The sequence below is a fragment of the Hypomesus nipponensis genome, chromosome 10, assembly GCF_054491055.1.
Source record: "Hypomesus nipponensis isolate SF chromosome 10, ASM5449105v1, whole genome shotgun sequence".
Classification (NCBI taxonomy): domain Eukaryota; kingdom Metazoa; phylum Chordata; class Actinopteri; order Osmeriformes; family Osmeridae; genus Hypomesus; species Hypomesus nipponensis.
In genome coordinates, this window is record NC_140370.1 from 18,175,001 (window position 1) to 18,198,914 (window position 23,914).

The 23,914-nt window shown below is 50.1% G+C and overlaps 3 protein-coding genes and 1 long non-coding RNA gene across 5 annotated transcripts; 3 read left to right on the forward strand and 1 right to left on the reverse strand.

Moving 5' to 3' along the window:
• Nucleotides 1-271: 271 nt before the first annotated feature.
• parla (presenilin associated, rhomboid-like a) lies at nt 272-7,995 on the forward strand. The gene is made up of 10 exons (XM_084706700.1): nt 272-426; nt 1,209-1,431; nt 1,658-1,762; nt 1,930-2,062; nt 2,262-2,357; nt 2,480-2,629; nt 5,765-5,835; nt 5,957-6,058; nt 6,327-6,424; nt 7,657-7,995. Exons 1-10 carry the CDS (start codon nt 350-352, stop codon nt 7,775-7,777), a joined length of 1,176 nt encoding a protein of 391 aa, XP_084562826.1. The 5' UTR covers nt 272-349; the 3' UTR covers nt 7,778-7,995.
• A 1,507-nt stretch (nt 7,996-9,502) lies between these two features.
• LOC146272146 (uncharacterized) lies at nt 9,503-12,606 on the forward strand. The gene is made up of 3 exons (XR_014767099.1): nt 9,503-9,672; nt 9,796-10,074; nt 11,170-12,606. It is a non-coding gene; the product is annotated as an uncharacterized LOC146272146 (long non-coding RNA).
• Nucleotides 12,607-12,723: 117 nt separating this feature from the next.
• Nucleotides 12,724-16,995, reverse strand: extl2 (exostosin-like glycosyltransferase 2). Its single transcript, XM_084706717.1, has 6 exons — nt 16,846-16,995; nt 15,874-16,301; nt 15,302-15,372; nt 15,056-15,171; nt 14,360-14,701; nt 12,724-13,319 (listed from the first exon to the last, which is right to left on the reverse strand). Exons 1-6 carry the CDS (start codon nt 16,848-16,850, stop codon nt 13,253-13,255), a joined length of 1,029 nt encoding a protein of 342 aa, XP_084562843.1. The 5' UTR covers nt 16,851-16,995; the 3' UTR covers nt 12,724-13,252.
• Nucleotides 16,996-16,997: 2 nt separating this feature from the next.
• LOC146272148 (putative oxidoreductase ZK1290.5) lies at nt 16,998-23,071 on the forward strand. Of its 2 annotated transcripts, XM_084706727.1 has the most exons (8): nt 16,998-17,216; nt 17,806-18,054; nt 18,220-18,321; nt 18,403-18,494; nt 18,703-18,885; nt 20,995-21,054; nt 21,134-21,254; nt 21,660-23,071. In XM_084706727.1, the coding sequence occupies exons 1-7, from the start codon at nt 17,144-17,146 to the stop codon at nt 21,227-21,229; spliced, it is 855 nt and encodes a 284-aa protein (XP_084562853.1). In that variant the 5' UTR covers nt 16,998-17,143; the 3' UTR covers nt 21,230-21,254; nt 21,660-23,071. The 2 variants fall into 2 exon arrangements, with proteins under 2 accessions (XP_084562853.1, XP_084562852.1); XM_084706726.1 differs by lacking the exon at nt 21,134-21,254 and having other exon boundaries at nt 16,999-17,216.
• The last annotated feature ends 843 nt before the right edge of the window (nt 23,072-23,914 follow it).

A 23,914-nucleotide genomic window follows, 5' to 3' on the forward strand; every position in this document is an offset into this window, starting at 1 on the left:
CTTAATTTTTCTCTCTCAGTCTCTCTCTCTCTCTCTCTCTCTCTCTCTCTCTCTCTCTCTCTCTCTCTCTCTCTCTCTCTCTCTCTCTCTCTCTCTCTCTTTCTCTCTTTTGTAAAGTCAGCTTTCTCCCTCCTCATTTGACCTCGGGAAAGTAGTGTTTCTGTAATTCACATCCCTACCACCAGGGAGCAGTGAACCGCAACTGAACCAACAAGATCTTCCAGAATTACAAGCCACTATGATCTTGCGCAGTGTGATCCTGACCGGCGTGTTGTCTGTTAATGTATAGCATCTTCGTTTCCGTCACCCGGTAGAGAACAAGGGGGGACGGGACGGGGTCATTAGAAACATGGCGTGGAGAGGATGTTTATTAAAATGGACCAAAACAGAGCTGATAAATCTTTCAGATGTTGCCCGAGGTACCAGGTGAGCCACGCAAGGACCGTATATCCGTGATGTGCTCTTGCTGCCTCGTTATTGTGAACATCTATAGGCTACCAGATGACATTCGTGGCTAGTTTTTATAAAGGGGTTACGCAAGTTAGCCGACTATCATCTGATTGACATTGTGGATTAGCTGGCTGGAATAGGCTATAGTTAAAACATGGTGCTTTCCAGCGAATGGTGGTTATTGACAAGTAGCTACATTTACTTTTAGTTATCCGAAACTAACCCACTTTGCCAAGATTGTTGAAAACCAAAAGAAGGGTCGTGTTTATTGTTGAAATACAAGTACGACTGCTTATTAAATACAGCTAGCTAGCTACGGTAAAACGATAGAACGGCTGATTCGACCGTCGTTAACTTAAACTGCGGGTGAGCTAACGGACTGCAGTAGTTAGATACGTGTCTATCGTCGAGGTCAGGTCTTAACCCTTTCCTCACCAGAATACACGCGCAGCATAGCTATCACCCTTGTGTGTATGCGTGTTCCCATATATGTGTGTTTGTATATAAATATTAGTGATGGGAAGTTCGGATCATTTTACTGATTCGGTTCTTTGAAACTCGTTCAGTAAAATGAACGAATCTTTTTTGTAGGTTAGTGCATGACATGTACACTAGCAGATACGATTTTAAAAGAAATTCCTGCATCCTGAATCACTCTTTTAAGAGGACTCCAGAGACCTTGTAAGGATTAGTTCAAAATGACTGAATCGTTCACGAACGACACATCACTAATAAATATAAATGTGTGGCCCCTCCAGGTGCCCCCCACGGCCCCAGCAGAGGTGTGGTTTCCGCCGCGAAGCCCGGAGACCGGAAACCAGGAAGGGAAACGTTGCTGAGGAAACGGCCCCCACCCCCCCAGATGCAGTGGCCCCTGGTAGACTCCCCGCCGGGACCCCAGCTCCCGGGCCCCCGCCCCCTCCCCCGCCCCGCCTAGCCCCCCGGCCCTCATTACTGAAGCCCCTGGTGTTCACTGTCGGGGTAGGTCCTGATCACACCACCTGTGTGTGTGTATGTGTGTGTGTGTGTGAACATGAGGACCTACAACATAAAACATGTAACACTGTAGACTGAAAATGCTACTTTACAGGCTGGTTATCTAACACCATGTTAGTTTACAGGCTGGTTATTTAACACCAAGATAGTTTACAGGCTGGTTATCTAACACCATGCTAGTTTACAGGCTGGTTATCTAACACCATGCTAGTTTACAGGCTGCTCCTTCGGTGCGGCGGCCATCTTGCAGTACGAGTCTCTGAAGAGGCAGGTGCAGATGGCCAGAGAAGAGCAGGAGGCAGAGCGACTGGGCCAGGTGAGGGGGGCCTGAGGGGGTGGGGGGTACAGATGTGAGTGTGTCGGGAGCAGGTGTGTGTGTGTGTGTGTGTGTGTGTGTGTGTGTGTGTGTGTGTGTGTGTGTGTGTGTGTGTGTGTGTGTGTGTGTGTGTGTGTGTGAGTGTACTAACCCCCCCCCTTCCCCAGGGCTCCCAGGACATGAGTGTATGGCACTCCTGGTGGAGGCAGCTTCCAGAGCTGCAGAGACAGGCCATCATGCTGCTGTCCCTGCTGGACGACACCTGGAGCTCCCTAACCCAGGGCCAGCGCACCGCCACTGGTGAGGGAGGGAGGGAGGCTGGGAGGGAGGCTGGGAGGCTGTGAGGGAGGGAGAGAGGCTGTGAGGGAGGGAGGCTGGGAGGAAGGAAGGGAGGGAGGGTGTGGCTGGGGTCACTGTGGGACACATTCTTGGAAGAAGATGGAAGCATATCATGTTCTTTCATCTTCCATGATCTTTTCTTAACCCTCTCCTCCCCCAGGTATAATAGTAATGAATGCAGCAGTGTTATGTTGTTGGAGAATCCCCTCCCTGCAGAGAACCATGATCAAGTACTTCACCGCCAACCCAGCTTCCAGTGAGTAGGTGTGTGCTTGTGTGAGAATGTGTGTGTGTGTGTGTGTGTGTGAGGGAGGGACTGTGTGTGTGTTGCATGTCAATTATTCAGAACCTCATGTTAACCCCCCCCTCCCCCCCCAGAGACACGCTGCCTACCCATGATCCTCTCCTGCTTCTCTCACTACTCTGTTCTGCACCTGGCTGCCAACATGTATGTCCTGTGGACCTTCTCCTCCACCATCGTCAACCTGCTGGGGCCCGAGCAGTTCCTCGCTGTCTACCTCTCCGCTGGTAGGGGGGGGGGGGGGTGTGTGGTGTGGTAAGGTGAGGTTTGTGTGGTAAGGTTTGTGTGTATTAGGGGTGGGAAGATTCACTGGTTCGCATTGGTGCATCGGCATAAAAGCTCACGATGCGATGGCCCGGATCAAAGATGTGCAGGGCTCCAGACTAACTTTTTTTACTAGGAGCACAGTAGCCCCTGACTGAAGATTTTAGGAGCGCAAGCTAAAAATGTAGGGGCACACCTTACATTGACTTGCAATGCATTAATTAATGTAACGAGAGAGGGTACAAATCTGTGGCAATTTTAGACAATTTTTAGGAGTGCTCAAGCACCCATAAAATCTCTAAAAATAATAATATATTTTTTTATATTGTTTATTATAAATTGATGCTGGTAGTTCATGAAGAATGGGACATCCTTAGTTTTTTAATTCCTTCAATATTTTGCATAATAATACATAAATGTATTAATTGTTATCCAGTGAAATTAGGGATTTATATTAGCAAGGGGGTTTACGTTTAGCGCTTTTGCAAGGCACTGTATTCATGTCACATTCTCATTGGAGGCTGAGCACCCCTAAAGGTCTGATCCTAGAATCGCCCCTGGTACCATTTCTGGGGAAATAGTGGGGTGTGCCTGCGTCGGTTGCAGATGGATCCGTCATTTTTACAACTGATCTAAAGCGACGCACCATAAGCTTGAGTTTAATACATTATTTAATGTGACATTACGTACTGTACATGCAAGTCTTGGCTAAATGACTTAAATGTATGATGCACTTTTCGATCAGTCCTCCGACACCACAACACGATACTTCCTGAGTATAACAGTGCAACAGCTCAAACACAGCCAGGGATACAGTAGCAACGCTAGTGCTAAATAAGTATTTAGCTGCTAGGCTCCATGACGCCGGGTAAGAAGGGCTAGTGAAACTGCTCACCAAAATAACGAAGGGGAACCCACTTGTCTGGCAGATTAAGACATGTTCGTAGGAACCTAGCGAAAAATATTTTTCCAATACTTTTAGCTCGGATTATAGATACCTAGCGAAAAATAGCCACAACTTTCCTGGACTTTTAGCTACGGTACTAATGCAGAAGGAACGCTGATATCGCTGTCTTACTAAAACGTTGTATCTATGCGTCGTTGCTAAAGTGTGCTGACATTGTGCACACCCAATAAATTCCAAATTTGTAGGTCGCACATGCGCGAGTGCTTGTAAAAAATGCTCGCACTGTCTAAAAAACTGGTCGCAAAATACAACCATTTAGTCGCAGTCTGGAGCCCTGATGTGCACCGGAGACGACATGTTGGATGAAATCGCGATGCATCGTTTCTAACATCTTTTCATTGGTATAATCTGATGTATTTATATAGAATCGTGTGTCGGCGAACACCTTTAGTCTCAGAAATGTGACCAATGATTTGTGACCAATAATTTAATATTAGATAGATAGATTCCTCCTCTCTAACTGTTTCTTAAGTGCGCTCTCATCTCCACTGCTGTCAGTGGACGATTCTCGTCAAGTCTCTCGGCAAAGTTTCGCACAAGTTGGAGGCGTGTTTGGGCGAGTTTTTTCATGGTGGAGGAAGAGTTACACGTACTTACGAATTTCAGTAAATCCAAGGTTTGGCAACACTTTGGATTTTCCAAGAAAGATGGGCAATTTGACAAGACCCAAACAATTGGCAAGATGTGTCGTGCTCCTAGAAAGTACACAGGCAGCACAGCTAATGTAGGTAGTCACCTGAATGGTGTTTGTGTGGAGACGTCTGCCTCCCCCTCAGATTCAGCTATGGCTACAGTCAGTGGCTAGCTCCACTGGTACCCCAAGCAAGAATAGGAAGCTATTCTCAGAGAAACAAATCCTTGTTGTGTATGACAAAGTAAGACGAGAGATAGCTGAGTCATTGAGAAAATCCTTAAAGTAGGAGACATGAGTTCAATTTAGTGTGTGAGGTGTTATGACAGTGTTTACAGCAGCATGTTACTGCCAGTTATAGTTAACCCTTTTTTACATTCAGAGAACACATACAACAGGAAAGAAGGACTGGTTTAAGGCAAGGTCCAGGCCTGATGTTATTTTATCTTTTGTCACAGACTTTATTTCATACGTGCTTTTTAGCTTTTTTAGTTCATTGATGATTAACTAACCCAGTCTGACAAAGAATTAAATCATTACGTACCTGGTTTAGTCCCAGGGACCACCATTCTTACTAAAAGCCAGCGTGCGTGCATGGGTGTGGATAGAAGGAAGTTTCAACATTTGGTTTTCCATGTTGCTTTTATTTAAAAACCTCAAACAAATCTAGATAAATCTACTTAAAAACCTCAAACAATATACAATCAGAAAAATTGAAATATGTGTATGTGAGATTGTGAACACTAATACAATATAATAAATCAATAAAAATCTAGAAAAATCTGTGTAAAAGAAAAACTACAAAAAAGGTTTATTTTCAGTGCTTAAGAATTGAAAACTATTATATCGTCAACATAAACTGTGGCTACAACTGAAGAGGGAAGATGACAAAGTACTGCAGAATGTCTCAAATGATTATCATATGTATTATCATACATATTTTTCACGATATTCAAGTGTAATCTGGAAATGTGTTGAAATATCAAAGCAAATTTATATATATTTTTTAAATCAATGGTGGACTGATCAACATGGGCTCGGTTCGCGGACCCCCTGCAATGCCGCCACGGACCACAAGGGGGCCGCGGACCCCCTGCAATGCCGCCACGGACCACAAGGGGGCCGCGGACCCCCTGCAATGCCGCCACGGACCACAAGGGGGCCGCGGACCCCCTGCAATGCCGCCACGGACCACAAGGGGGCCGCGGACCCCCTGCAATGCCGCCACGGACCACAAGGGGGCCGCGGACCCCTGGTTGAAAACCCCTGATGGACCATAGTAAATTGCATAGAATCATATTCTTTTGCATCGCATCTCATTGAATTGCAAGTGCATTGTGTCGAATTGCACTGCATCGCAATAGGGGTGACTCGTACCGCACTAGTAGTTGCATCTATTTATCTTTAATGCTCAGTGATGGAGATGCACATCCCTTGTGTGTGTGTGTGTGTGTGGTTCAGTGAGGCGTGTGTGGTAAGGTGTGTGTGTGTGTGTTTCAGGTGTGGTCTCCACCATGGTCAGCTACTCCTGTAAGGCTGCCACACGTCGCCTGCACCCGTCTCTAGGAGCGGTAAGACACACACACACACACACACTGATACACACTATGCATGCTTGTCAACATTTGATTTGTGTCCACCTTCTGTCCCTTCCTGTGTGTGACGTCACGTCTTGCGTGCGGTCCGGTGCAGTCAGGGGCAGTGATGGCCGTGCTGGCAGCGGTGTGTACCAAGGTACCAGAGGCCAAGCTGGGAATCATCCTCCTGCCTTTCATCAGCTTCACCGCTGCCAACGTGAGTCACACCAGAGGGAGGGGGAGGGGGAGGGGGAGGGGGAGGGGGAGGGGGAGGGGGAGGGGGAGGGGGAGGGGGAGGGGGAGGGGGGAGGGGGAGGGAGAGGGAGGGGGAGAGGGAGGGGGAGGGAGGGAGGGGAAGAGGGAGAGGGAGGGAGGGGGAGAGGGAGGGAGGGGGAGAGGGAGGGGGAGGGAGGGGGAGAGGGAGGGGGAGGGAGGGGGAGGGGACTTGCTTGGAGTTATTGATTTACAGCCCCCTTCTCCCCCAGGCGCTGAAGGGTATCATTGCCATGGATACAGCGGGGCTGGTTCTGGGATGGCGTGTGTTCGACCACGCGGCCCACCTGGGCGGAGCTTTGTTTGGAGTGTAAGTACGGCCAGTGATGAGGACCGCTACATGAACACGTTATTGTTTGTGAGACAGGACGATGTTGTTAGTCATTAAGGTTGTCTAGATAAAGATCAGACAGGCAACACTGGTCTCTGCTGTCTCTTTAACGCTGGTCTCTCCGGTCCTGTCTCTCTAACGCTGGTTTCTCCAGCCCTGTCTCTCTAACGCTGGTCTCTCCAGTCCTGTCCCTCTAATGCTAGTCTCTCCTCTCTCTAACGCTGGTCTCTCCTCTCTCTAACGCTGGTCTCTCCGGTCCTGTCTCTCTAATGCTAGTCTCTCCTGTTTCATTAACGCTGATCTCTCCTGTCTCTCTTACGCTGGTCTCTCCAGCCCTGTCTCTCTAACGCTGGTCTCTCCAGCCCTGTCTCTCTAACGCTGGTCTCTCCAGTCCTGTCTCTCTAACGCTGGTCTCTCCAGTCCTGTCTCTCTAACGCTGGTCTCTCCTGTCTCTCTAACGCTGGTCTCTCCTGTCTCTCTAACGCTGATCTCTCCTGTCTCTCTAACGCTGGTCTCTCCAGTCCTGTCTCTCTAACGCTGGTCTCTCCTGTCTCTCTAACGCTGGTCTCTCCTGTCTCTCTAACACTGATCTCTGCTGTCTCTCTAACGCTGGTCTCTCCAGTCCTGTCTCTCTAACGCTAGTCTCTCCTGTCTCTCTAACGCTGGTCTCTCCTGTATCTCTAACGCTGGTCTCTCCAGCCCTGTCTCTCTAACGCTGGTCTCTCCAGCCCTGTCTCTCTAACGCTGGTCTCTCCAGTCCTGTCTCTCTAACGCTGGTCTCTCCTGTCTCTCTAACGCTGGTCTCTCCTGTCTCTCTAACGCTGATCTCTCCTGTCTCTCTAACGCTGGTCTCTCCTGTCCTGTCTCTCTAACGCTGGTCTCTCCTGTCTCTCTAACGCTGGTCTCTCCTGTCTCTCTAACACTGATCTCTGCTGTCTCTCTAACGCTGGTCTCTCCAGTCCTGTCTCTCTAACGCTGGTCTCTCCTGTCTCTCTAACGCTGGTCTCTCCTGTATCTCTAACGCTGGTCTCTCCAGCCCTGTCTCTCTAACGCTGGTCTCTCCAGCCCTGTCTCTCTAACGCTGGTCTCTCTGGACCTGTCTCTCTAACGCTGGCCTCTCCGGTCCTGTCTCTCTAACGCTGGTCTCTCTGGACCTGTCTCTAACGCTGGCCTCTCCGGTCCTGTCTTTCTAACGCTGGTCTCTCCTGCAGCTGGTACGTGGCCTACGGACACAAGCTGATCTGGAGGAAGAGAGAGCCACTGGTCAAGTTCTGGCACAGCCTACGATCCCAGGCCCCCGGGGGGGGGAGACCGGGAGGGGCGGGGCCCTAGCCTGGCCTTTGTGTGTGTGTGTGTGTGTGTGTTCGAGGAATGGAATTGTTTGTGCATTATAAGAATGTATATACACATTTTTTAGAAAAATGTGTGTGAATGCATCTGAGAGATGTGTGTCTCCTGTGAGATGTTGGTAAATTAAGCGTGTGTGTGTGTGTCCTGTTCTGGAGCAAAACCACAATAAACTTCCTTATTGACCCAAATCTTCAAGTCAATGGTTGTTGTTGTCTTAGTAATTGTTGCTGCAAATTACTTTCCAAGGGATGGAAATCACCTTTTTTACTGACAATATAAAGTTTCACAATCTGTCATTTTAACTGTTTCAACCATAATTTTTATTTGAATACATTAATATGAATGTGTATTCAAATGTGTTGGGTGGAGATACTGGATGCCTTCAGAGTGTGTGTGTGTGTGTGTGTGTGTGTGTGTGTGTGTGTGTGTGTGTGTCAAGTCTGGTCGGGAGAGGGTAAAAGGAAACAGGAGGGAGGAGTGCGAGGAAATAGGAAGTTTACACTAGGAAGTCCACTTTCAATTTCAAGTAGAAGAAAGATTTTCCAGGGGAATGCATGAAAACCCCACACTGTCCTCATTCTGCCTGGAGAAATGAGATCATGTAGATACATTTACTTTTTCTTGTGTTTGTGTACTAACGCTTTGAGATTAATGTGTGCCTTTTGGAACGTGTTTTGTCAGTGTGTGTTTGGGTTCTCGTTCTAGAAGCCGTCAGTCACTCCTGTGATAGACTCCAGCCGTCACTCCTGTGACAGACGCAGCCGTCACTCCTGTGACAGACACAGACGTCACTCCTGTGACAGACTTCAGCCGTCACTCCTGTGACAGACACAGACGTCACTCCTGTGACAGACCCCAGCCGTCACTCCTGTGACAGACGCAGCCGTCACTCCTGTGACAGACGCAGCCGTCACTCCTGTGACAGACACAGACGTCACTCCTGTGACAGACCCCAGCCGTCACTCCTGTGACAGACGCAGCCGTCACTCCTGTGACAGACGCAGCCGTCACTCCTGTGACAGACGCAGCCGTCACTCCTGTGACAGACGCAGCCGTCACTCCTGTAAAATACTCCAGGCTTCTGTCTTTGGGCTGGCTGGGTCCATCTACCACTCAGACAGGAAGCAGAGGAACACAGGTCAAAGTTTAAACTGCAGAACATGGATCATGTGTTCGGGAAGGCCTTACAGTGTGTCTGAACTGCTGTGAGTTCATGACCTCTCCATCTTTGACCCTTGTTCCTTTAATGATCTCCTTCCTTGATCAACCCTAACCTTAACTGTCTCCCCCTCTCCACCTCTCCTCCTTTCCTCTCCTCTTTTCCTGTCCACCTCTCCTCTCCACCTCTCCACCTCTCCTCTCCACCTGTCCTCTCCACCTGTCCTCTCCACCTCTCCTCTCCACCTCTCCTCTCCACCTCTCCTCAACCTTAATGTTTATACAATCTGCTGTGGAGGGGAAAAGAACAGTCATAGACTTTCCCATAAGCCCCAGAGCCACCACACGGGGGGCATTTTAACAGTGGAGGTGAGGGGGGCTGGCGTGTGGGGAGGGGGGATCAGGGATTTGACCCTACGCTAACCCAAACATCCCGTTTGCCCTGATTGGCTGATCTGCCCCTCTGGAGATTTGAAAGGGGGGAGTGCTTGTTTCATGTTAGAGCAATAGCCCCTGTCTGTGCACATGGCTGAGGGGGACAGATGGGGGGATGCAGTGTGCAGGGAAACTCCGTGCAATGTTACACTTTCGTTTTCACATCCTATAAACGTTTGCTCTCTTAAGCCACATTTATAACCCCAGCCTCTGTGATCTTCCAAACTTCCTCCTAAAGATGGAGCACGTTATCCTTGGACTCATGATGGTGCACAGCATCACAGGTAAGAATTATGAACGATAACACGGGACGATGATTCCTTTTTAGCGCAACTAAGAATAACTACTGTAGATTGTTGGAGTGTTTCGTGGCTAATCAGGCGCTGTTTTGTTTTTTACCGACACAGCATCAGCGTTCACCCTGGAATTGTCTCCGCTTAACCCCGTGGCTCGCGCCGGTGACCGGTTTGTTCTGGAGTGCAGAGCGACAGGGTGCGCGGCGGCCGTTTTTTTCGGCTGGAGAACTTTAAGAGACCTACCGATCTTCGGGAAAATCGAAAACAACGGCTCCGTGTCCCGCCTGATATACGACCCAGTTCAGATGGCCCACATAAACAGCAGAGTGGTCTGTTCAGCCACCTGTGACGGCAAATCTCTTCAAAAAGATACCAAGGTGAAAGTGTATTGTAAGTAGGCCTACAGAACTATTTTTTACCAGCATTTTTATACTAATCTTACTTTGGATAAAAGCCTATTAATTATGATAAGTAGCCTTACTATAGCATAATGTCAAATTTAATCACACTCCATGTAGAGTTAATTTAAGTTTGATTCATATTTTACGCTTTTAAGGTGAATTTGTCTATTTTGTTATAGTCGTGCTTACAAAGTTGTTCTTAAATTTCAAGTTGAGACATGGGTATCGTCTTTAATAATAGATGTAGGCTACATTAGAAATAAAGATAACCTTGGTTTTGTAGTCTCCGTCTAGCTTTCTTATTTAGTTAGTTGGCATTTCAGACTTCGGCGCTCCTGTGTGGAGTTTAGCCACCAGGCTAAAGGGGGGTTTAGATCTCCAACCGATAGTTGAAAGATAGTCTCGTCTCATTAGCAAGCTATTTAGTCCTCGAGCGCGGGAGCATCCTCAACCCTGGCCATAAATAGCACTGCGTCGGTGTTGGTGCTGTGGTTGACAGCCTTGGAGCAGCCCGAGATATCAGACACACATTTAAACACTTAAACAACAGATTTACATAAAAAAAAAAAAAGTATAGCCTACATAGCATGAAATGTGAAATGAAACGTACACTTTAAATTAAACATTCGGAATTCCCCCTCTGCAAGTATGACTTTTCATTGTAATGATTTTCCAATAATAAACAAAATTGATGAAACATTTTTTTTTAAATCCCTCTGCTGCCAAACAAATGTAGCCTCTAGAAGCAACTCAGTAGGTCCCAAAACATCTCTCCTCCTTTCATTTCCCTGAAGATATTGCTGGGCAATATCTTGTCTGTCCAGTTTGTCAAGTAGGCTACGTCTTGGTGAATATGACACACAGCAATGCCATTGACCCCACACCACACACTCACACACACACACCATACACACACACACACACACCATACACACACACACACACACACACACCATACACACACACACCATACACACACACACACACACACACACAGTATGTGCCTTCTCTCTCTCCCTCTTCTATATCTCTCGTGCTATGGCTGATTCTGCTTGTCTAATTCATCCTCACAATTTCTCTACAGCAACACCAAAACCAACAACAACACCAGAACCAATACCAGAACCAACAGCAAGACAACTACCAGAACCAACAGCAACACCAGAACCAACAGCAACACCAGAACCAACAGCTAGACAACTACCAGAACCAACAGCTAGACAACTACCAGAACCAACAGCATCACCAGAACCAACAGCAACACCAGAACCAACAGCTAGACAACTACCAGAACCAACAGCTAGACAACTACCAGAACCAATGTCCGCTGTCTTGCCTGTCCTGCCTGTCCTAGGCTCCATCACCCTGGTGACGGCTGGGGGGATTCTTGCCAGGAACTTCTGGAGATCCAAGACAACCTACGACCTTTCTGTTCCCGTCTAGGGGAACAACCCCGCACGGGCAGGATGGTCCCAGCCGGCTGACTGCTCTGAAACACTGGGATGCTGGACTAATCCAACTAGTGCTGACATGGAGGAGTGCCGCCCCAGCCTCGCCAAGACCATGACCGCCACTCCCACACTGGCCTGGTCAGGAGCAAGTTGTTATTCTTCTTGTTCCTTCACTTCCTGTGTTTTCCCCCAAACAAAGACGGGCACCGATTAAACTAGCCACATTCTCAGATTAAAGCTGAACTATTTCCTCTGTGGTCACATCTTGACAGTATATTTAGGATTACATGGCGACCGTGCGCTGAACTTGAAACTTGACTTCAACAGCTGGAAAACACTGTGTAGAGCTCTGGTAGAGTTTGGATATAATCCTAATTTTAATATAGATATTGAAGAAGTTAAATTCAACGTATTAAGTCTAAGTCTTGGATCAAAAATGTTCAAAGTTTGACACAGTACAGGAAATCCGACAGAGTTCGATGCAAAGAGTTTTATTAGAATCCAAAAAGGCAGGGTGATCCCAAAAAAACGTGTGTGATTCTGCAGAACCAGACTGAAGAAATTCTCTGTAAACACTCTTTTTTATATCAAAACCTTATCAGTTCTGTAAGTTTACTATTGTTTTGTCACAATTAATTTTACTTCTTATTGGATCTCTCTCTCTGAGAGATTCAGATTGCAGCTGCATAGAGAATTCATCTATTTTTTGTAGACCTACTCTGACCTTGGAGGCCAGTTACACTGGGCTCCGGCCTCATTACTGCTGGGTTTTGTAGTTTTTCTTATGATAGGAACTTGCTCACATAGATCTATCTCACACCCATCCACAATCATCCAGATTGACACTTTTGGCCTTAATTTTCCTTCTATATCTTAGGGGAAATACTAAACAGTCAACAACTTTGCATCAGGCTTTTTCAATAGTGTAACATATAAAGGTATAAGATGTATCATATAAAGTGAATAAGTATAAAGTAAATTAAAAAAAGTAAAAATGATTAAATGGCATTCTTCATCATATAATCCATACACATTTTTCATCTTCTTAATTACAACAGTGTGATATTATTCCACTTCAATTTACAGTATATTTCACTTGTTAAATACATAAAATGTATGTGCAGGACACATTTAATCAATACAGTACATTTCCATCAGAAAAATAAAACTGGCAATTCAAGCAACCATCATATTTATTTATTTATTTGAGTTGCAGGAATCAGAGAAGGCAAATCCAGTTCTGTACAACAGGTTGTCATGGAAACACACCAGCTAGATATGCGATCAGGACATTCTGTCATACCTTCCTTCTACCACTAGGCGGCGCTGTTTGCCTCCCTACGATGAATGTTAATGAGGAGCAGGAAGTCCCAGTCTGTCTTGACGACGGGTCAGTGTGAGAACAGGAAGTGGTCCCACTGTCATCACACTACCGTATAGCCGCGTCACGTGACCCGTTCAGCATCTCAGTTCGTACAGCTCTATGAGTCCACCCTATGAACGCTGCGAAGAGGGAACACAGACACCAGCCAATCACAAGTTCAGCAGAGCTGGGTGGAGGACATCTGAGGTGTGTTTGATTGAAATGACAGGTGAGACCTGACGGTGTATGTATTGGTTTTGTTCCATTGGGCTGTCCAGAGGACCTGAACCTCCAGCTGTTTCTGGTGGACTGGCTGGTGTCCACCCTGCAGCCTCTGAGTGTGTGTGCGTGCGTCAGGCTCTGCTCTGGTGGTTGGCATAGCTGGGGAAGCCAAACTGGACCAGCATCATGTTAGAGTACCTGGGAAGCGCAGGGTCAAAAACAGACAACAGAAGATATATTAACACACAGTATCAACAGCATATATAGTATATATAGTAGATACACAGTACATTTTACATATAGCAGAAATGGTAAGTAAATAAGTACAAATACTTCATTACGGTAATTAAGTAGATTTTTCTGGTATCAGAACTTCACTGTACAACTTTTTACTTTCACTCCTTAAATTCTTTACACAAATATCTGTACTTTCTACTTTCATTTTCAAATCAGGCTTGTTACTTTAGTTTGAATTAATGTATTTTTGGATTAATATGATGTGAGGTTCAGGCAGGCAGAGGGGCAGACAGACAGGCAGACAGACAGACAGACAGACAGACAGACAGACAGGCAGACAGACAGACAGGCAGGCAGGCAGGCAGGCAGGCAGGCAGGCAGGCAGGCAGGCAGGCAGACAGGAAGGCAGACAGACAGGCAGACAGACGGGCAGACAGACAGACAGATGGGCAGACAGACAGGCAGGCATGCATGCAGGCAGACAGGAAGGCAGGCAGACGGGCAGACAGACAGGAAGGCAGACAGACAGACGGGCAGACAGACAGGCAGACACACGGGCAGACAGACGGGCAGACAGACGGGCAGAGGGGCAGGCAGACAGGAAGGCAGACAGACAGACGGGCAGACAGACAGGCAGACAGTCAGGCAGAAAGACAGGCAGAAAGACAGGCAGACAGACAGGCAGACAGATGGGCAGACAGGCAGACAGACAGGAAGGCAGACAGACGGACAGGCATGCATGCAGGCAGACAGGAAGGCAGACAGACAGACGGGCAGACAGACGGGCAGACAGACGGGCAGACAGACGGGCAGAGGGGCAGGCAGAATGACAGGAAGGCAGACAGACAGACGGGCAGACAGACAGTCAGGCAGAAAGACAGGCAGACAGGCAGACAGGCAGACAGGAAGGCAGACGGACAGACGGGCAGACAGACAGGCAGACAGATGGGCAGACAGACAGACAGACAGACAGACAGACGGGCGGACAGACAGGCAGCTACCGGAGGGGCATGGTGCCGTAGATCTGAGCCAGTCTGTTGAGACAGAAGGACCTCTGCAGTAGGTGTTCAGGCCGGTGCCACATCCCCAGGTAGCCGCTGCTGGCCTCCTTCTCCAGGTTCCTCACGTCCACCGGCTTCACCAGCACCCCCGAGGGCCTGGCGCCCCCGGCAACGCCCACAGCCCCGCCCCCCGCCAGGTGCAGGGACACCAGGAAGTTGACGGCGATGTCGTCGCAGTTCTGCGTGTCGTCCACCAGGGACAGCACTGCTGCAGGCTGCTGGGGGAACAGACGCAGGTAGCGACGATGGAAGAAGGCTGCACCAATCAGAACCATGGAATACCTGGAGGGGGGAAGGGCTCAACACAGTTAGGACAGGTGTGTCTATGCGTGTATATGGGTGTGTGTATGGTGTGTGGTGTGTGTGTGGTGTGTGTGTATGGTGTGTGTGAGGTGTGTGTGTGGTGTGTGTGTGGCGTGTGTGTGGCGTGTGTGTGTGGTGTGTGTGTGGTGTGTGTGTGTGTATGGTGTGTGTGTGGTGTGTGTGTGGTGTGTGTGTATGGTGCGTGTGTGTGGCGTGTGTGTGGCGTGTGTGTGGCGTGTGTGTGGCGTGTGTGTGGCGTGTGTGTGTGGCGTGTGTGTGTGGCGTGTGTGTGGCGTGTGTGTGGCGTGTGTGTGGCGTGTGTGTGGCGTGTACCTGTCTCCTCCTCCTATCTCCGGGTCCTGCAGCTCAAAGCTGCCGTAGCTGTAGATCCCGGATGACGTGGTAACGTGTTTCCGAGGAACGAACCCCACAATCTGATCAGGGAACCTCTGGGAGGGAGGGGGGCAGGTGAGGGAGGAAGACTAGCCTCAGCCTTCATCCAGTTTCCAGGAGTGTGTGTGTGTGTACAGGTATGTGTGTATGTTTCTCCAGGTGTGTGTGTGTCCAGGTACGTCTTACCTTCCAGACTGAGAAGGCGAAGCTGATGTCTGGCAGACTCACCAGGGTGTCATCATCCAGCATCAGGACCGCTGGGGGGAGCAACACTTAATCACACTAACACAGATTACACAGAGAGACACAGAGAGACACAGAGAGAGAGACACAGAGAGAGAGAGAGAGAGAGAGAGAGACACAGAGAGACACAGAGAGAGAGACACAGAGAGAGAGACACAGAGAGACAGAGACACAGAGAGAGAGAGAGAGAGAGAGAGAGAGAGAGAGAGAGAGAGAGAGAGAGAGAGAGAGAGAGAGAGAGAGAGAGAGAGAGAGAGAGAGAGAGAGAGAGAGAGAGAGAGACACACACAGAGAGACAGACAGAGACAGACAGAGAGACACAGACAAAGAGACACACAGAGAGAGACAGACAGAGACAGACAGAGACAGAGAGACACAGACAAAGAGAGACAGAGAGAGAGAGAGACACAGAGAGAGAGAGACACAGAGAGAGAGACACAGAGAGAGAGAGAGAGAGAGAGAGAGAGACACAGAGAGAGAGAGACAGAGCAGCAGATCCATATTAAACCACACACCATCTGTGTCTATTTCTGCAAACGGCTGCAGTCGGTTGCGCATCAGGTTGGCGCTCTGCTCCTTGAAGATCACAGGGACAGGGTGTGGGCCCAGCCGCTCCCACAGCGCCCGCGGGCAGCGCTGGCCCACGTTGTTCCACACCACCACCACCCTCCGCAGCCCTGGCACGCCCTGGTAGTGGTTCAGCAGGCGGAGAAGTAGGTCGGTGCGGTTGAAGGTCTGGATGATGGCGGTGAAGCCGGGGCTGGGTCCTGGAGGGCTGGCGGTGTCAGCAGGGGCCCTGCGGAGCAGAGCTCTCACCAGGCTGGGCTCCTGGTGGTTGGCGGGGGGCAGGAGGGCGGTCAGGGCGGCCCCAACCAGCAGCAGCAGAAGCGGGACCAGGAGACACCCCCGCCTCAGACCCCGGAGGCCACGTGGGACGATACGACTACAACAACAACAGGGATGTTAAATCCTCTGCCTTGTATGTTTGGCATGTTTCTCTGCTCTAACACTTGATAAAAAAAAGCGGTTGTTACCAGGTTTCCACAGAGCTTAATAAAAACCCATTCATTAGAATCAGGTGTGTTGGAGCAAGGAAACATCGAGAACATGCCGGGCAGGGCGTCCCCGAGGACCAGGATTGAACACTCCTGATCTACATGTCACTCTGCTGATGCACTACACATGGTGCCTGTACAGTACAGCTGAACTTCAAGGAGCAGATGTACATGGTTAACAGTGTTTTGGTGGTCAGAGGCAAGGTTTGGTCTGTTTTTACCAGGCACAGTGTAAAGTAACATCTCAGTTACCAGGCAAAGTGCAGCAATAACACGCGGTTATAGAAAAAACTACTTTGTCAACCCTTGGAGCTTGCGACATTAGTTCTACTACTATTGTACACACCATCTAACTCTTTAAGATTTCACATCACGAACAAGTTTAGGAAAATTCAGCACATAAGTAGAGATAACTTCAGAAAAGTAGCTCACCTCATATTGTGCTCAAAGTTTCATCGTTTAATGAAAGTCCTCCGTCTTCTCTTACTTTTTAAGCTTTGTGGATTTACGCAGCCTCAACGGACAAAGTATTTGTAGGCAACTCGCTGCGATTAAAACTACTACCGTAAACCACGACAGACGACTGCTTTACAGCCACTCCTGTTGCAAATTGTGTTTGTTTTACGGCATCTAGTTACTACCTGGAAACCAGTCTGGAAATCATGTAGGCGACTTTATGTACGGCGACTAGATCACGGCGGATACATTAAAGAAGATATAGTTGTTAAGAATGGAAAGTGCACAAGGTGCTTGTCCAACCGTCTCTCTCTCTAACGGCCTCGAGATTCCTATACTGGGACTAGGTGAGTATATCTCAGTGAGACAGCAAACGTAAAACGCAGTCTTAAATGTTCTATATGAAACCCTTGTGTTCTCTTCGTGTCATTCTGACCCTTCAGTCATTGTGACTCCCAACGTGTTGATACAACTTTACCTCATACAAAAATAAAGTGAAGCATTTTCTTTTATCCGTCGGGCTGTCTTTCACCCCACACAGCGCGAAGGTTAAAACAAAATGCTGTTATTTGTTTTTGTATTGGGTAAAGTTGTCGCAGCACAACGATGGGTTATTGTGACCCGAAGGCAGCACAAGGGTTAAAACTGAAGTAGGTTACAAAAAACATGATGTTATTAAACGAATCGTGAATAATTAAACGGAGGTTGTATTTTTCAATTTGAAACAATGACATTTTCCACCTAAAGGAGCTGACCTCAGGGCATCTTTGTAACTTGTTTCCAGAAGTGAAACATTTCTGCTTTCCTGCTTCCTCCTCCTGTCCTCTTCTCCTCTCCCTCCTCCTCCTCTCTTCTCCCTCTCGTCCTCTCCCTTCTCTCCTCTATTCCTCTCCTCTTCCTTCCTCCCTCCCCCTCTTCTCCTTCCCTCCTCTCCAGGGACGTCTCACCACGGAGGATACTCCCATGATGCAGTGCTGTACGCTCTGCAGGAGTGTGGCGTTCGTCACGTGGACACAGCTCGTCGCTATGGTTGCGAGGCCCAGCTGGGCCGGGCGCTGGCGGAGTGTGGGGTTGCCCGTGACGACCTATGGGTCACCACCAAGCTGTGGCCTGGAGACTACGGTTACAGGAACGCTAGGCAGGCCTGCCTCGAGTCCTGCTCCCACCTGGGGCTGGACTACCTGGGTAGGGTCAGGGGTCAGGGCTAGACTACCTGGATAGGGTCAGGGGTCAGGGCTAGACTACATGGATAGGGTCAGGGGTCAGGAGTACCTGGGTAGGGTCAGGGGTACCTGGGTAGGGTCAGGGGTAAACTAGGAGTACCTGACTGACCTCCCCTCCCCCCTCCAGACCTCTACCTGATGCACTGGCCAGACTGCCAGGCTCCTGGGCGGAGCAACAGAGAGACGAGGGCAGAGACCTGGAGGGCCCTGGAGGAGCTGTATGCCGAAGGTGAGGCCCTGACCCCTGACCTTAGCCCTGACCCCTGACCTTAACCCTGACCCCAGCCCCCCTCCTCCTGTCTCCCGTCAGGTGTGTGCAGGGCTATAGGAGTCAGTAACTTCCTGGAGCGCCACCTGCAGGAGCTGAAGGAGGACTGCAGCATCATTCCCCACGTTAACCAGGTAGGGTCGTAACCGTGGTGATAACAGACACCTCCGCCGGTAGAGCTGTATTAACACTGTTAAGGCCATTAATCCAACATCAACCTTCAACCTCTTTCCCTGTCTAGAGTGGGTGAGTCTGTCCTCCACCGTCCAAGTCTTAACACCCAACTCCTCCTCCCTCCCTTCTCCTCCCCCTCTCCGTCCACCTTCCTCTGCTGGGTTGTAGGTAGAGTACCATCCGTTCCAGCAGCCAAAGGAACTGGTGGCTTTCTGCAGGCGTGAGGGCGTGGTGTTCGAGGGCTACTGCCCCCTTGCCAAGGGCCAGGCCCTCAGCCACCCCACTATCCTGCGCCTGGCACACCAGCACCAGCGCACCCCCGCTCAGATCTGTATCCGCTGGAGCATTCAGGTACCTAGAGAGCCCTGGTCCTCCTCAGGTGCAGAGAGCCCTGGTCCTCCTCAGGTGCAGAGAACCCTGGTCCTCCTCAGGTGTAGAGAACCCTGGTCCTCCTCAGGTGCAGAGAGCCCTGGTCCTCCTCAGGTGCAGAGAGCCCTGGTCCTCCTCAGGTGTAAAGAACCCTGGTCCTCCTCAGGTGCAGAGAGCCCTGGTCCTCCTCAGGTGCAGAGAGCCCTGGTCCTCCTCAGGTGCAGAGAGCCCTGGTCCTCCTCAGGTGGAGAGAGCCCTGGTCCTCCTCAGGTGTCTGGTCCTCCTCAGGTGTAGAGAGCCCTGGTCCTCCTCAGGTGGAGAGAACCCTGGTCCTCCTCAGGTACCTAGAGAGCCCTGGTCCTCCTCAGGTACCTAGAGAGCCCTGGTCCTCCTCAGGTGGAGAGAACCCTGGTCCTCCTCAGGTACCTAGAGAGCCCTGGTCCTCCTCAGGTGGAGAGAGCCCTGGTCCTCCTCAGGTGCAGAGAGCCCTGGTCCTCCTCAGGTGCAGAGAGCCCTGGTCCTCCTCAGGTGCAGAGAGCCCTGGTCTCCTCAGGTGCAGAGAGCCCTGGTCCTCCTCAGGTGCAGAGAGCCCTGGTCCTCCTCAGAGAGCCCTGGTCCTCCTCAGGTGTAGAGAGCCCTGGTCCTCCTCAGGTGTAGAGAACCCTGGTCCTCCTCAGGTGCAGAGAGCCCTGGTCCTCCTCAGGTGTCAGGTGCAGAGAACCCTGGTCCTCCTCAGGTACCTAGAGAGCCCTGGTCCTCCTCAGGTGGAGAGAACCCTGGTCCTCCTCAGGTACCTAGAGAGCCCTGGTCCTCCTCAGAGAGCCCTGGTCCTCCTCAGGTGCAGAGAGCCCTGGTCCTCCTCAGGTGCAGAGAGCCCTGGTCCTCCTCAGGTGGAGAGAGCCCTGGTCCTCCTCAGGTGTAGAGAGCCCTGGTCCTCCTCAGGTGTAGAGAGCCCTGGTCCTCCTCAGGTGCAGAGAGCCCTGGTCCTCCTCAGGTGTAGAGAACCCTGGTCCTCCTCAGGTGTAGAGAGCCCTGGTCCTCCTCAGGTGTAGAGAACCCTGGTCCTCCTCAGGTGTAGAGAGCCCTGGTCCTCCTCAGGTGGAGAGAACCCTGGTCCTCCTCAGGTACCTAGAGAGCCCTGGTCCTCCTCAGGTACCTAGAGAGCCCTGGTCCTCCTCAGGTGGAGAGAACCCTGGTCCTCCTCAGGTACCTAGAGAGCCCTGGTCCTCCTCAGGTGCAGAGAGCCCTGGTCCTCCTCAGGTGCAGAGAGCCCTGGTCCTCCTCAGGTGCAGAGAGCCCTGGTCCTCCTCAGGTGCAGAGAGCCCTGGTCCTCCTCAGGTGCAGAGAGCCCTGGTCCTCCTCAGGTGCAGAGAGCCCTGGTCCTCCTCAGGTGTAGAGAACCCTGGTCCTCCTCAGGAACCCTGGTCCTCCTCAGGTACCTAGAGAGCCCTGGTCCTCCTCAGGTGGAGAGAACCCTGGTCCTCCTCAGGTACCTAGAGAGCCCTGGTCCTCCTCAGGTACCTAGAGAGCCCTGGTCCTCCTCAGGTGGAGAGAACCCTGGTCCTCCTCAGGTACCTAGAGAGCCCTGGTCCTCCTCAGGTGGAGAGAGCCCTGGTCCTCCTCAGGTGCAGAGAGCCCTGGTCCTCCTCAGGTGCAGAGAGCCCTGGTCCTCAGGTGCAGAGAGCCCTGGTCCTCAGGTGCAGAGAGCCCTGGTCCTCCTCAGGTGTAGAGAGCCCTGGTCCTCCTCAGGTGTAGAGAGCCCTGGTCCTCCTCAGGTGCAGAGAGCCCTGGTCCTCCTCAGGTACCTAGAGAGCCCTGGTCCTCCTCAGGTACCTAGAGGGCACTGGTCTTCCTCAGGTGTAGAGAGCCCTGGTCCTCCTCAGGTGTAGAGAGCCCTGGTCCTCCTCAGGTGCAGAGAGCCCTGGTCCTCCTCAGGTGCAGAGAACCCTGGTCCTCCTCAGGTGCAGAGAACCCTGGTCCTCCTCAGGTGTAGAGGAGGACATGATCTGCAGTTAGATGCTCCACCATTGGTCCTGTATGTACAGATCAGACAGCCATGGTGGATCACCTCTCTCTCTCTCCCCTCTCTAGAGTGGTGTGGTCACCATCCCCAAGTCCACCAAGAAGGAGAGGGTTCTGGAGAACAGTCAGGTAAGAGGAGCAGCAGGACAGCATGTTGCCCGTCCTCCCCTCTCACCATCATGACTCCTGTCTGTGTCCCTCCCCCCAGGTGTTTGGGTTCTGTCTGGAGGGGCGGGACATGGCAGAGCTGGGTCAGATGCATGATGGGAGACACGTCAGCTGGGACCCCACGCGTGTGCAGTGATGCTAGCATGTGCAGCTAGACACAGGTCTAGCATGACTGTCTGTCTCAACCCTGTCTGTCTGTCTGTTCAACATCAGCTCCATGTTCTCACTGCTGCATGTTGTAACTGTCCACTGGGGGCAGACTAGACGTGCTACATACCGATAGGCAGCTGCATGGAGAGGCAGGGGAGGCAGTAGGAGAGGCAGGGGAGGCAGTAGGAGAGGCAGGGGAGGCAGTAGGAGAGGCAGGGGAGGCAGTAGGAGAGGCAGGGGAGGCAGTAGTAACAAGCCACAGTGAGAAAACCTTCCCAACCTGAATCATTAACACCTGATTCTGTCTGGACAGAAGGTGCCCTCCCTCCTCTTCCTGCTTATACACTATGTCGAGCCGCCTGTGTGTCTGCAGGTGAGGTGTTCACGTACCTGTGTGTGTGTGTGTGTGTGTGCAGGTGTTGGACTGGAGTCTCTCTGAGGAAGATGTTGACACCATGAGAACTCTGCACTGTGACAGGAAACTGATCCAGCTTACCTACCCCCTCTGGAGAGGATGAACACATAAAATTACAGCAAATATCGCAATCAATTTATGCAAACATCAAGCAAACGTCCTCATCTTTATAATCAGTATTGCACAGATGGAGCAGAGCATCTTTTTCAGACTTTATCGTTCGGTTTTATATAACACCACTTCCAACGTTTACAGACTTAAAAGTGTAGCAAATCAGCTTAGGCCGAATCCCCCTTACCCCTTCCCCTTAATTTACCCCTAGCCCTTGGCCCTCGAAACTAAGGGGTAAGGGCTACATAGCCCTAAGAAATGGGATGCCACTTGGTTACAGGTATCTCATCTAGCACGTATCATATCTCCAAAGCAAGTAGTGTTATGCACTGATTTAAACAAAATTCGCTGCTAATGGAGTTTCATTAAAACTGTAGACATGCTAGTCAAAGAAATGCGGGACTGTTGTGCAATTCAGCACTGTAACATTAGCGTACCAAACTAGCGATTTTTAGAAACGTTTCAATTAGGAAAATGGTTGCAAATATATATGTTCATGACTGTATATAACACAAAACAAGACTGTCATAATTTTTTTATCAATTAATTAAGCCGAAAATATTATATTTAGCGGACTCTCTGGATGATCTGGCCGCCATTGTTGCCGGTCGCGCAGTTTTCACATAGCCCTCGGTTTCAAGTAAGCTCCCGACCTCACTTGGTTTTAAGGGGTGTATACCCCTTAGTCTTAGCCCTTCCCCTAGCTCAAAAAGAGTATTGGGACACCACTAGCTCTCACGGGAACGCGCAAAACGAAGGGGAAGGGGTAAGGGGGAGTATTGGGATTCGGCCTTAATCTACATGACTGACAATTTTGAGATTTATTTTCGAGGCTGCAGTCGTGAAAAAAGATTTTCGAGTGCGTTAGATTGGCCATGGTGGTACCAATTGCATTATGACATTTTAAGTAAAACAAATGTTGTGATACATACCGTTACCATCCGTGCTTCAGAACTATACTGTGATATACATTTTAGGCCACACTGCCCAGCCCCATCTCACACACACACACACAGAGTGAACCCTGTAGGAGATGTGTCAGAAGTGTTGCTATCTTCACCCAAGTGCCTCAAAACAACCAGCCTCATAAAATAACTACACCATCCTTAGTTACCATGACTACAACTATAGGAAATGACATGTATCCATGTCAAAGTATAAAGAGCCAATAAACCAAGAGGATGGTGGTAACCATAGTAACATTGGACCTGTAGCACTACACAAGCTACCTTAGTTACAACAGTTAACAAGTGTTATGTTTATGTTTGACTTCAGCTGAATAAACATGTATCAGTGTGTGTATGTTGTGTATCAGAGTGTGTGTGTACGTTGTGCCATCAACACCAGGTGCTGAGTCACAGCAACAGTCCTGGGCTCACTCTGAAGCAGGGTGAGAGAGGTTCTCACTCTGAAGCAGGGAGAGAGAGAGGCTCACTCTGAAGCAGGGAGAGAGAGAGGCTCACTCTGAAGCAGGGAGAGAGAGAGGCTCACTCTGAAGCAGGGAGAGAGAGAGGCTCACTCTGAAGCAGGGAGAGAGAGAGGCTCACTCTGAAGCAGAGAGAGAGAGGCTCACTCTCAAGCAGGGAGAGAGAGGCTCCCTCTGAAGCAGGGAGAGAGAGGCTCACTCTGAAGCAGGGAGAGAGAGGTTCTCACTCTGAAGCAGGGAGAGAGAGGTTCTCACTCTGAAGCAGGGAGAGAGAGGCTCCCTCTGAAGCAGGGAGAGAGAGGCTCCCTCTGAAGCAGGGAGAGAGAGGCTCACTCTGAAGCAGGGAGAGAGAGGCTCACTCTGAAGCAGGGAGAGAGAGGCTCACTCTGAAGCAGGGAGAGAGAGGCTCACTCTGAAGCAGGGAGAGAGAGGCTCACTCTGAAGCAGGGAGAGAGAGAGGCTCACTCTGAAGCAGGGTGCCAGGGAGAGAGGGTGTGTGTGGGAGTGTGTGAAATAACTGGTTTTGGACATGGATTTCCTGGTATGCCTGTTAGAACAGAGTTTCCCATGAACCTCCAAGTGTGTGTGTGTGTGTGTGTGTGTGTGTGTGTGTGTGTGTGTAAGAGAGACCAGCCAGGACAGCACAGTGGCAGAGTTAGCAGCCAGGACAGCACAGTGGCAGAGTTAGCAATATCATTTAATCCATCCCGAGCAGAGCA

Coding starts and splice junctions, on each gene's coding strand:
- parla (XM_084706700.1), top strand. CDS start 350: ATGGCGTGGAGAGGATGTTTATTAAAATGGACCAAAACAGAGCTGATA. Junction 1,763..1,929: donor AGGCAGAGCGACTGGGCCAG/GTGAGGGGGGCC, acceptor CCCCTTCCCCAG/GGCTCCCAGGACATGAGTGT. Junction 6,425..7,656: donor GGCGGAGCTTTGTTTGGAGT/GTAAGTACGGCC, acceptor TCTCTCCTGCAG/CTGGTACGTGGCCTACGGAC.
- extl2 (XM_084706717.1), bottom strand. Junction 15,373..15,873: donor TGCAGAAATAGACACAGATG/GTGTGTGGTTTA, acceptor TGCTCCCCCCAG/CGGTCCTGATGCTGGATGAT. Junction 14,702..15,055: donor GAGATAGGAGGAGGAGACAG/GTACACGCCACA, acceptor TCCCCCCTCCAG/GTATTCCATGGTTCTGATTG.
- LOC146272148 (XM_084706726.1), top strand. CDS start 17,144: ATGGAAAGTGCACAAGGTGCTTGTCCAACCGTCTCTCTCTCTAACGGC. Junction 18,322..18,402: donor GGAGGAGCTGTATGCCGAAG/GTGAGGCCCTGA, acceptor GTCTCCCGTCAG/GTGTGTGCAGGGCTATAGGA. Junction 18,886..20,994: donor GTATCCGCTGGAGCATTCAG/GTACCTAGAGAG, acceptor TCCCCTCTCTAG/AGTGGTGTGGTCACCATCCC.